This window comes from Dipodomys spectabilis, unplaced genomic scaffold (assembly GCF_019054845.1).
Source record: "Dipodomys spectabilis isolate Male_0828 unplaced genomic scaffold, ASM1905484v1 ptg000668l, whole genome shotgun sequence".
Classification (NCBI taxonomy): domain Eukaryota; kingdom Metazoa; phylum Chordata; class Mammalia; order Rodentia; family Heteromyidae; genus Dipodomys; species Dipodomys spectabilis.
This window is the reverse complement of record NW_024871345.1, coordinates 113,605-124,208: the sequence shown is the minus strand read 5'-3', so window position 1 is coordinate 124,208 and position 10,604 is coordinate 113,605. Positions and strand designations below refer to the sequence as shown.

Sequence of the window (10,604 nt, the reverse complement as noted above, 5' to 3'; positions counted from 1 at the left end):
AACCCCAGCACCTAGTGACCTGTGCAGACAGACGGCTGCTTCCTTCACTCTCCCAGCTTTCTGTAGCTATTTATTTAGCCCAGAGCAGCCCGCTGGGGGTGGCTGGGCCTAGGGGTGGCCTTGCAGCTTGGGGCTGGCTTGGAACCTTTCCCACATTTTGATTGACGGGGTTCTGGGACACACTCTTATGACAGTTTGAGATGGGTAACTCAGCTTCCAACCCCCAACGACCTACTAATTACTCCCATCCCTTGTCTGTTTAAATGAAGTCCTGATATATCCCCAGCATAAAGAAAACCCCTGAGGTATGGTGGCTCGAGCCTGTAGTTGTAGCAACCCGGAAGGGGAAGATGGCCACCTCAATTCCAGCCTGAAAGGCGCTAAAGCGGACCCAGTTGCCGGGACTCCATGTCAGCCAGCGCCTGGGTGCAGGGGTGCCGGCCTGCATCCGTCATGGTCATGGTGGAGAAGTACAAGTAGGGTTACAGTCCAGAACAGCTTAGCAAAAAGGAAGATCCTGTCCGGACAAAAACGAACACAGCAAAGGGACCAGGAGGGTGGCTGAAGTGGAAGAGCACCTGCCGAGCAGGGAGGAGGCTCCCACCTAAAACCCCCAATCACCAAGCAAGAAACAAACCTGCCTGAACACTGATCACTCAACAAGCCCCGCCCCCCCCCAAGTAAAACTACACTGGGTTTTCTGCTTATCAGTGCCAGCATATTCTGGTACTTTTAGTATGTACATTCCCAGACATTGTGCTGTGTAACCATAGTGTACCATGCATCTTGATTATTTATAAATAGCATCTTTACCTATTCTCCTGCTTGTTGCTTTTTTTCTGTGTTGAGTCATACATAATGCTATTCCTTTATTTCATTTACTTTTATATACATATGTGTGCATACTACTCTACTACTGCAGGGTTATTTTACAATTTATTCACTATCAGGATTTATTCCTATCAGGATTTAAGATTATTTTGTCTTTATTGTCAATTCCCTCTTCCCATCTTTGCCCATTTTTCTTTGCAATTGTCCTTTTTCTTCATTGCTTTTAAACATTCTTAGAAACTAACATAATGCAGTTTCATATTGCAAATATTGGCTTCCAGTTTATGGATTGCCTTTTAGGTTTTTGTCGGTGGTGGGGCTTGAACTCTGGGCTTGAGCTCTTCAGCTCAAGGCGAGCGCTCTGCCCCTGGAGCCACAGCACCACTTCTGGTTTTCTGGTGGTTCACTGGAGATCAGAGTCTCACGGACTTTCCTGCCTGGGCTGGCTTTGAACTACGATCCTCAGCTCTCAGCCTCCTGAGGAGCTGGGATGACAGGCGTGAGCCACTGGGCTCTTACAGCTTTGAACTCTAAGGTCAAATTTCACGCTCTGTTCTGGCTCTTGTTTATAAAGCTCACAGGCCAAGGTAATAAGAATGTCCTCATGGTCTTCTGGGAGCTGCAGTGCGCGCTCTTCACGTTCCTACCGTTTCAAGTTTAATCTGATGATGCCGTTCACCTCCCCCGGCTCTGGTCTCTGCGGCCAGGACCAGAAGGCCACCACTTCCTCCCAGCCGTCCCGTGCTTCTTTCAGCTCCCGCGCCTGGGAGCTCATCGCCGGCGACCTTTAAACCCTCCTCGTCTGACCTTTGCAGGCCCGCAGGCCGGCCTGCCTCGGACCGTGTCTGTTGGGTCCGGCCAGGGGTCAGCTGTGGGGCCTTGACCCCCGAGGCCGGGGGGTCGGGGGGCCCGCCGGCGGCCCCGCGCCCGCCCGCCGTCTTCCCGAGCCAGGCTGCGGGGCCTCGGGGGCGTCGGGCCGGGGCCCCGCACGGCGCAGGCCGCCCGCGGCCTCCGGGGTCGCCCGGACTCTGCATCCGGAAGGCGTTCGCTCAGCTTCGCCCGCCACGCGCGGCGGGGCCGGGCCTGGGCGCGGGGCCGGGAGGCTGCGGGCCCGGCCCCGCCGCGCCGGCGTGCGGCCCGGCGCCCCGTCCCCGCGAGCCGCCCCGCCCTCCCGGAGCCGGGGCCCGGCGCGCCCGCTCCCGCGGGCCGGGAACTTTCTGGAAGCCGAGCCCCCGGGACGGGGCGCGGGCGGCCGGGGCGGACGCGGAGGAGGGGCGCCACGCCGGGCTCCGCGGCCCGGCCCCGGGGGTGCGTACCTCCTCCCGGGGGAAACTGAGGCCCAGGGCCCGCCGGCCGGGCGCCGGGCCGGGGGTGCGGGCGCCGAGGGGGCGGGCGCCGGGCGGGGCCGACACAGGTGCCCCGCATCCGGCCCGCGGGCGGCTCGGCCGCGCCTTAAAAGCCGCCGAGGGCGCGGCGCCGCGCGGCTGCTGCCCCGCTGGCGCCCACGTGCGTGCGGCCCTCGCCCCGCCGCCCCGCCGCCGCCGCCGCCGCCGCCTCCCGGCCCGGCCCGGCCCGCAGAGCCCCGCCGGCCCCATGGCGTTCGCGTCGGTAAGAGCGGCCGCGGGCCGGGCGGGGCCGGGCCCGGCGCTAACGGTCCGCGCGCCCGGGCGGGGCGCGAGTCCCCGGCGGCGGCGGGCGCGGGCCCCGCGGGGGGGGGGGGTGAGGGGAGGCGGGCGGCGGGGGAGGGGAGGGCGGGGGGGAGGGGGAGGGGAGGGCGGGGGGCCGGGCGGGAGGAGGCGCCGCGGCCCCCGCCCCGTGACTCAGGGCCTTTGCGCTTAAAGGCGCCGCGGCCCTCGGGGCGCCGCCCGCCGGGGCCTGGGAGCCGCTGCCGCCTCGGAGCGCGGGTCCAGCCGGGAGCGGGCGGGCGCCGCGGGCTCCTCGCGCCCGCCGCTCGCGGGGCCCGGGGCCGCCGGCGGCTCGCGCGGCGGGCGGAGGCGGGCCACCCCTTCGCGGGCAGCGCCGCGACGGCGCGCGCGGCCCCTTTAAGGCGCGGGGCTGGGCGCCGCGTGCCGGGCCGCGGTCACGTGGCTTCACACGTTCGCGCCCGGCCGGGCGGGCGGCGCAGGCGCGGGGCGGCGGCGGGCACGTGCGGCGGGGCTTCGAGCCCGGGAGCCCGGGAGCCCGCGGCTGTGAGGTGGGTCCGGGGCGGGGACGCCGTGCGGGGCGCGGGGGACGCGGGGCCGCCTCCACGCCGCCCGGCCGGACTGCGCGAGCGCTCCGGGCGGCGCCTCAGCCGGGCCGGGGAGCACGGGGCCGCGGGCGCCTCAGCCGGGCCGGGGAGCACGGGGCCGCGGGCGCCTCAGCCGGGCCGGGGAGCACGGGGCCGGGGAGCACGGGGCCGGGGAGCACGGGGCCGCGGAGCACGGGGCCGGGGAGCACGGGGCCGGGGAGCACGGGGCCGGGGAGCACGGGGCCGCGGGCGCCTCAGCCGGGCCGGGGAGCACGGGGCCGCGGGCGCCTCAGCCGGGCCGGGGAGCACGGGGCCGCGGAGCACGGGGCCGGGGAGCACGGGGCCGCGGAGCACGGGGCCGGGGAGCACGGGGCCGGGGAGCACGGGGCCGGGGAGCACGGGGCCGGGGAGCACGGGGCCGCGGAGCACGGGGCCGGGGAGCACGGGGCCGGGGAGCACGGGGCCGGGGAGCACGGGGCCGGGGAGCACGGGGCCGCGGAGCACGGGGCCGGGGAGCACGGGGCCGCGGGCGCCTCAGCCGGGCCGGGGAGCACGGGGCCGGGGAGCACGGGGCCGGGGAGCACGGGGCCGCGGAGCACGGGGCCGGGGAGCACGGGGCCGGGGAGCACGGGGCCGCGGAGCACGGGGCCGGGGAGCACGGGGCCGCGGAGCACGGGGCCGCGGGCGCCTCAGCCGGGCCGGGGAGCACGGGGCCGGGGAGCACGGGGCCGGGGAGCACGGGGCCGCGGAGCACGGGGCCGGGGAGCACGGGGCCGGGGAGCACGGGGCCGGGGAGCACGGGGCCGCGGGCGCCTCAGCCGGGCCGGGGAGCACGGGGCCGGGGAGCACGGGGCCGGGGAGCACGGGGCCGGGGAGCACGGGGCCGCGGGCGCCTCAGCCGGGCCGCGGAGCACGGGGCCGGGGAGCACGGGGCCGGGGAGCACGGGGCCGCGGAGCACGGGGCCGGGGAGCACGGGGCCGGGGAGCACGGGGCCGGGGAGCACGGGGCCGGGGAGCACGGGGCCGCGGAGCACGGGGCCGGGGAGCACGGGGCCGCGGGCGCCTCAGCCGGGCCGGGGAGCACGGGGCCGGGGAGCACGGGGCCGGGGAGCACGGGGCCGGGGAGCACGGGGCCGGGGAGCACGGGGCCGCGGGCGCCTCAGCCGGGCCGCGGAGCACGGGGCCGGGGAGCACGGGGCCGGGGAGCACGGGGCCGGGGAGCACGGGGCCGGGGAGCACGGGGCCGCGGGCGCCTCAGCCGGGCCGCGGAGCACGGGGCCGGGGAGCACGGGGCCGGGGAGCACGGGGCCGGGGAGCACGGGGCCGGGGAGCACGGGGCCGCGGGCGCCTCAGCCGGGCCGGGGAGCACGGGGCCGGGGAGCACGGGGCCGGGGAGCACGGGGCCGCGGAGCACGGGGCCGCGGAGCACGGGGCCGGGGAGCACGGGGCCGGGGAGCACGGGGCCGCGGAGCACGGGGCCGGGGAGCACGGGGCCGCGGGCGCCTCAGCCGGGCCGGGGAGCACGGGGCCGGGGAGCACGGGGCCGGGTAGCACGGGGCCGGGGAGCACGGGGCCGGGGAGCACGGGGCCGGGGAGCACGGGGCCGCGGGCGCCTCAGCCGGGCCGCGGAGCACGGGGCCGCGGAGCACGGGGCCGCGGGCGCCTCAGCCGGGCCGGGGAGCACGCTGTGGAGGACGCGAGGAGCGAGGACGCTATGGAGGGAAGGCAGTGCGGAGGGAGGACGCTGTGGAGGGAGGACGCTGTGGAGGGAGGGCAGTGCGGAGGGAGGACGCTGTGGAGGGAGGACGCTGTGGAGGGAGGGCAGTGCGGAGGGAGGACGCTGTGGAGGGAGGACGCTGTGGAGGGAGGGCAGTGCGGAGGGAGGACGCTATGGAGGGAAGGCAGTGCGGAGGGAGGACGCTGTGGAGGGAGGACGCTGTGGAGGGAGGGCAGTGCGGAGGGAGGGCAGTGTGGAGGGAGGGCAGTGTGGAGGGAGGACGCTGTGGAGGGACGGCAGTGCGGAGGGAGGGCAGTGTGGAGGGAGGACGCTGTGGAGGGAGGGCAGTGTGGAGGGAGGGCAGTGTGGAGGGAGGACGCTGTGGAGGAGGCTGAGGCCCAGGCTGCAATGGTGTCTGCCGGTCTCTCCCCAGGGCTTCCTGGGGTAGAGGCTGGGCCAGCCTGGGCTGTGGGCTGGCTGCTTGCACTGAGGGCCGCTGACGATGCCTGCAGGGTGCACCCTCACCATCACTCCCCTGCCCTGCGTGAAGGAGCCCTCCCCTACACCCCCTATCACCTCCACCCCCTTGTGTGAGGGTGAATGCCCCCCCATGGAGAGCCCTCCCCCCCACCCCGGTGCCTGAGGGTGAGCCCTCCCCTCTACTCTCCCCTCCCCCATGGACAAGGTCAAGCCCTCCACCTCCTCCCACTGGGCCAGCCTCTCCCCAGTGAGGAAGGGAAACTGCCGAACCCCCCCCCCCCACCGGCCCTCCACGAGCGGTCCATTGGGAGAACACTTGCAGTGGGTGCCCAGGAATCTCCTTGGGCCACCTGCAGAAAGGCAAGGTGGATCCTGAGACCCAGGTGGACACTGAGCCACACAGGAAGTGTTTCACTGAGCACAGGCTGTCAGTCTCTGATCCACCTGTAACTGGGGAGGACTGGGGACAGCTGCGTGGAGAAGCCCTGGGAGCTGCAGCTGCCTGGCAAACACGGCCCAGCGTTGATGGTCAAAACCCTCATTTCCTAGTTAAAGCCGACACTCTTTTAGTGGCTTTTAAACATGGCAATTAAAAACTACTGGATGACACCAGCGGCTTACGCCTGTAATCCTAGATAGGAGGCTGAGCTCTGAAGATCACAGTTCACAGCCAGCCTGGGTCAAAACTCCATGAGACTCTTACCTCCAGTTAACCACCTAAAAGCTGGAAGTGGAGCTGTGGTTCAAGTGGTAGAGTGCCAACTTTGAACACAAAAAGGCAGGGATGGTACCCAGGCCCTGAGTTCAAGCCCTAGAACCAGCAACAAAATGAAATAAAAAAAAAAACAACAGTATTGAGAGCATATAAGGTGACTTTTAATGCTGCATCTCCTGAAAGCTTGTTTGGGGGTCTGTCTTGGGACTCCCCTGCTAGAAGAACCAGGGTCATACGCAGCCACCAGTGGAGAATGGGAATCAGGGCCTCAGCCTGCCCCCTTTGCTTGGGCCCTGTGGCGGGTGGTGTGGAATATAGTGCCCTGTGGTTGGTTCCGGCTGAAGATCAGGCCCAGGACCCTAGAGGGCTTTGTTGCTGTGGGAGCTGGTGTGGGTCAGCCAGCACTAGTGGAGCAGTGTTGGTGTTATCTGGAATGTGCTGTATCCTTCATTCTGTGACGGGTGGCCAAAGTTAGCCAACGGGGTGCAAGCAGTTCCTCCCACCCGCGGCCTGGCCCCCTCTCCCCATGACAAAAGCCGAAAACCCAGCCTTCTGAGACAAGGCACATGTGAAGTTACACAACCAAGGATCTGTGCAAGTAGAATTGAGCTTAAAAATAAGCCTCCCCCTCCCTCTTCCATTGCTGGGGCCAGGAGATTTCATAGCCAGCATTCTACCACTTGAGCCAAACCTCTAGTCTCAACTCTTCTGCTGATTAATTGGAAGTAAGAGTCTAATGCATTTGTCTGCCTGGGCTGGCTTTGAACTATGGTCCTCCTTTCTCTTCCTCCTGAGTAATTAGGAGTTTCGCCTGGCTGTCACTTTTTCTGTCTTTCCTAAAACTCCCATAATGTCTCAGATTTCCAGACAGAAGGGACAAATTAATAAGGTTTTATTGTTTTGTTTTTGGTTCTGGGTATTGCACATAATACCCCTGAGCTCTCCATCTAGCTCCTAATAAAGGTGTTCAGTTTTGTTTAGATGTCAGCTCATGGTAAAATCTTAGGGACAAGCTCCAGAGGTGTAAGCGTGACTTGACCCTGGCATGGAGGACCAAGTTTTAATTTGGGGTAAAACTTAGAATCTCAGTGTCGGCTTATACACAGCAATACTAACGCGTATAAAGGGCCACAAGCACTTAGTTCTGTGTCTTATCCAAGAGTTTAATGCTGCAAAGAACCGTCAAAGCCTTTGCCAAGTGGACTTTTCTGTGACAGTGTAGACTCAAGTGTGCTGAGTGGTCGTCTTCTCTGTGTCCTGTAGAGTGTGGGGAAGGAGCTCAAGGCTGCTACCCAGCCCTGGCCTCCTCTCTAGCAACAGTACCACCTGGCACCCCTCAGCTGTGAGCTGAGGGCGTGTGTACCTGTGCAGTGTGTCAGGGAGGGCGGGGCTCAGTGTGAGCTGAGGACGTGTGTATCTGAGTGTGTCAGGGAGGGCGGGGCTGTGTGAGCTGAGGGTGTGTGTATGTGAGTGTGTCAGGGAGGGCGGGGCTGTGTGAGCTGAGGGCGTGTGTATCTGAGTGTGTCAGGGAGGGCGGGGCTGTGTGAGCTGAGGGTGTGTGTATGTGAGTGTGTCAGGGAGGGCGGGGCTCAGTGTGAGCTGAGGGCGTGTTTATCTGAGTGTGTCAGGGAGGGCGGGGCTCATGTGAGCTGAGGGCGTGTGTATCTGGAGTGTGTCAGGGAGGGCGGGGCTCAGTGTGAGCTGAGGGCATGTGTATCTGGAGTGTGTCAGGGAGGGCGGGGCTCAGTGTGAGCTGAGGACGTGTGTATGTGAGTGTGTCAGGGAAGGCGGGGCTCAGTGTGAGCTGAGGGCATGTGTATCTGGAGTGTGTCAGGGAGGGCGGGGCTCAGTGTGAGCTGAGGGCGTGTTTATCTGAGTGTGTCAGGGAGGACGGGGCTCAGTGTGAGCTGAGGGTGTGTGTATGTGAGTGTGTCAGGGAGGACGGGGCTCAGTGTGAGCTGAGGGTGTGTGTATCTGAGTGTGTCAGGGAGGGCGGGGCTGTGTGAGCTGAGGGTGTGTGTATGTGTGTCAGGGAGGGCGGGGCTCAGTGTGAGCTGAGGGCGTGTGTATCTGAGTGTGTCAGGGAGGGCGGGGCTGTGTGAGCTGAGGGCGTGTGTATGAGTGTGTCAGGGTGGGCGGGGCTCAGTGTGAGCTGAGGGCGTGTGTATGTGAGTGTGTCAGGGAGGGCGGGGCTCAGTGTGAGCTGAGGGTGTGTGTGAGTGTGTCAGGGAGGGCAGGGCTCAGTGTGAGCTGAGGACGTGTGTATGTGAGTGTGTCAGGGTGGGCGGGGCTCAGTGTGAGCTGAGGGCATGTGTATGTGAGTGTGTCAGGGAGGGCGGGGCTGTGTGAGCTGAGGGCGTGTGTATGAGTGTGTCAGGGTGGGCGGGGCTCAGTGTGAGCTGAGGGCGTGTGTATGTGAGTGTGTCAGGGTGGGCGGGGCTCAGTGTGAGCTGAGGGCGTGTGTATGTGAGTGTGTCAGGGAGGGCAGAGCTCAGTGTGAGCTGAGGGCGTGTGTATGTGAGTGTGTCAGGGAGGGCGGGGCTGTGTGAGCTGAGGGCGTGTGTATGTGAGTGTGTCAGGGAGGGCGGGGCTCAGTGTGAGCTGAGGGTGTGTGTGAGTGTGTCAGGGAGGGCAGGGCTCAGTGTGAGCTGAGGGCGTGTGTATGTGAGTGTGTCAGGGTGGGCGGGGCTCAGTGTGAGCTGAGGGCGTGTGTATGTGAGTGTGTCAGGGAGGGCAGAGCTCAGTGTGAGCTGAGGGTGTGTGTATGTGAGTGTGTCAGGGAGGGCGGGGCTGTGTGAGCTGAGGGCGTGTGTATGTGAGTGTGTCAGGGAGGGCGGGGCTGTGTGAGCTGAGGGCGTGTGTATGTGAGTGTGTCAGGGAGGGCAGGGGTGCTTTGCTGATGGACAAGCTCTCACTCATGGAGTCACACCCTTAGCTAATGACCGTCCCAAAAGCTGTTGTTTAAAGGCAAATTAGTGAATTTGGACTTCTGACTTAGTTTGGGAGGATGCACACTGTTGTGTTGACTGTTGACTTTAGTAGCTAGGGGTGGTGCAGTGAAAGTTATGGGACCAAATAGCAATTTATTTTTTCTGTGGTGGAGGAGCTGTGCTAACCTCATGTTATTGGAGATCTGCTTTTCCAAGACAGTGTCTAAACTGCACAGCCTGGAAAGAATTTTCTGGAAGCCCTTGAGCCAAAGGCATAGGGAAGAGGTTATGGTAGAGGAGAAAAAAAAAAAAAAAGGACTCTGTCTTCATTTGATTTGAACCCAGAAGCACTGATTGCACCCTGTCTGTATTTGCTAAGACCTTGGGATGCAGCTAACTCCGCTGCTCTGACCTCCATAGTGCAGCGTGGAAATAAATGCATCTGCTGCTGGAACCTGGCTCACCTAAGCCTGCTTAAGAGAGACGCTTGTCTTTCACAAGCACTGACTCAAGGGCTGAAAGATTTTATGTTGAAGACTGGACCCCCAGGGAGAGCTTTGTCCCTGCCCCTCCCTCCCTCCCTCCCTCCCTCCCTCCCTCCCTTCCTTCCTCGCTCCCCCCCTCTTTCTCTCCCTCGCTCCCCCCCTCTTTCTCTCCCTCGCTCCCCCCCTCTTTCTCTCCCTCGCTCCCCCCTCTTTCTCTCTCTCTCTCTCTCTCTCTCTCTCTCTCTCTCTCTCTGTCTCTCTAGCGTAATGTTACTAGGGCTTGAACTTAGGACTCACGTTTTTGCTTGGCTCTTTCTGCTCAAAGCTAAGCTCTACCACTTAGACCATGCCTCCATTTCTACCTTTTTGCTGGTTAATTGAAGAGTCTCTTTGCTTTATATGTTCAGGCGGGCTTCAAACCATGATCCTCAGGTTTCAGTCTCTCAGATTTCCATCTTCCAAGTAACTAGGACAACGGACGTGAGCCTCTAAGGTCAGGCTCAGGTGGATTGTTGTTGAAAAGATTCAACTAAAGTTTCCTAATGTATACTTCTGTTTTTGTAGGGAAATTACCTGAGTTTTACGTGAAAAGTTAGTATATAATTTTAGAGCTTTAAATTTACCTTGTAGATATTTATAGTAATTTTTTTTTGCTTTGTAGCGAGATAAATTCTTCTTTTTTTTATTGTGAAAATACCGTACAGAGGGGTAACAATTACGCGGGCAAGATAATGAGTATGTTTCTTATCAAGCATTGTTGCCTTCTCCTTTGTTTCCCCTTCCCATCTCCCCCTCCCCCCATTTCTAGTAATTTTTTTAAGCGGAGATTTGAAAACACTCCTGTTTGGGAATTATTTAATACGCAATGTATTTTTAGGTAAGCCTTGAGGGGTGTTCTAGTTGGATGGTCTGAGCTGGCCATGGATGGCTTTTTAAAATTTTTTTTGTCAGTTGTGGGGCTTGAACTCTGGGCCTGGGCGCTGCCCCTCAGCTCTTCAGGTCAAGGCTAGTGCTCTACCACTTGAGCCACAGCGCCACTTCTGGTTTTCTGGTGGTTTATTGGAGATAAGAGTTTCACAGACTTTCTTGCCCGGGCTGGCTTTGAACCATGATTCTCAGATCTCAGCCTCCTGAGTAGCTAGGATGACAGGCGTGACCCACCAGTGCCCGGCTTGTGGATGGCTTTTTGGGGTGCCATTTCTTTTAGTATTCCTTT

General features: G+C 63.0%; 2 protein-coding genes across 4 annotated transcripts in view; both read left to right on the top strand.

Moving 5' to 3' along the window:
- Window positions 1–453: 453 nt before the first annotated feature.
- LOC122101473 (collagen alpha-1(I) chain-like) lies at window positions 454–5,372 on the top strand. Its single transcript, XM_042671786.1, has 4 exons — window positions 454–476; window positions 1,647–2,337; window positions 2,673–4,789; window positions 5,291–5,372. Exons 1-4 carry the CDS (start codon window positions 454–456, stop codon window positions 5,370–5,372), a joined length of 2,913 nt encoding a protein of 970 aa, XP_042527720.1.
- Window positions 2,975–10,604, top strand: part of Cpeb1 (cytoplasmic polyadenylation element binding protein 1) — a 58,625-nt gene continuing 50,995 nt past the window's right edge. For all 3 annotated transcript variants that reach the window (XM_042671785.1, XM_042671784.1, XM_042671783.1), the window contains exon 1: window positions 2,975–3,025. The gene's annotated coding sequence lies outside the window, so the exon portion shown is untranslated. The remainder of the gene's footprint in view (window positions 3,026–10,604) is intronic.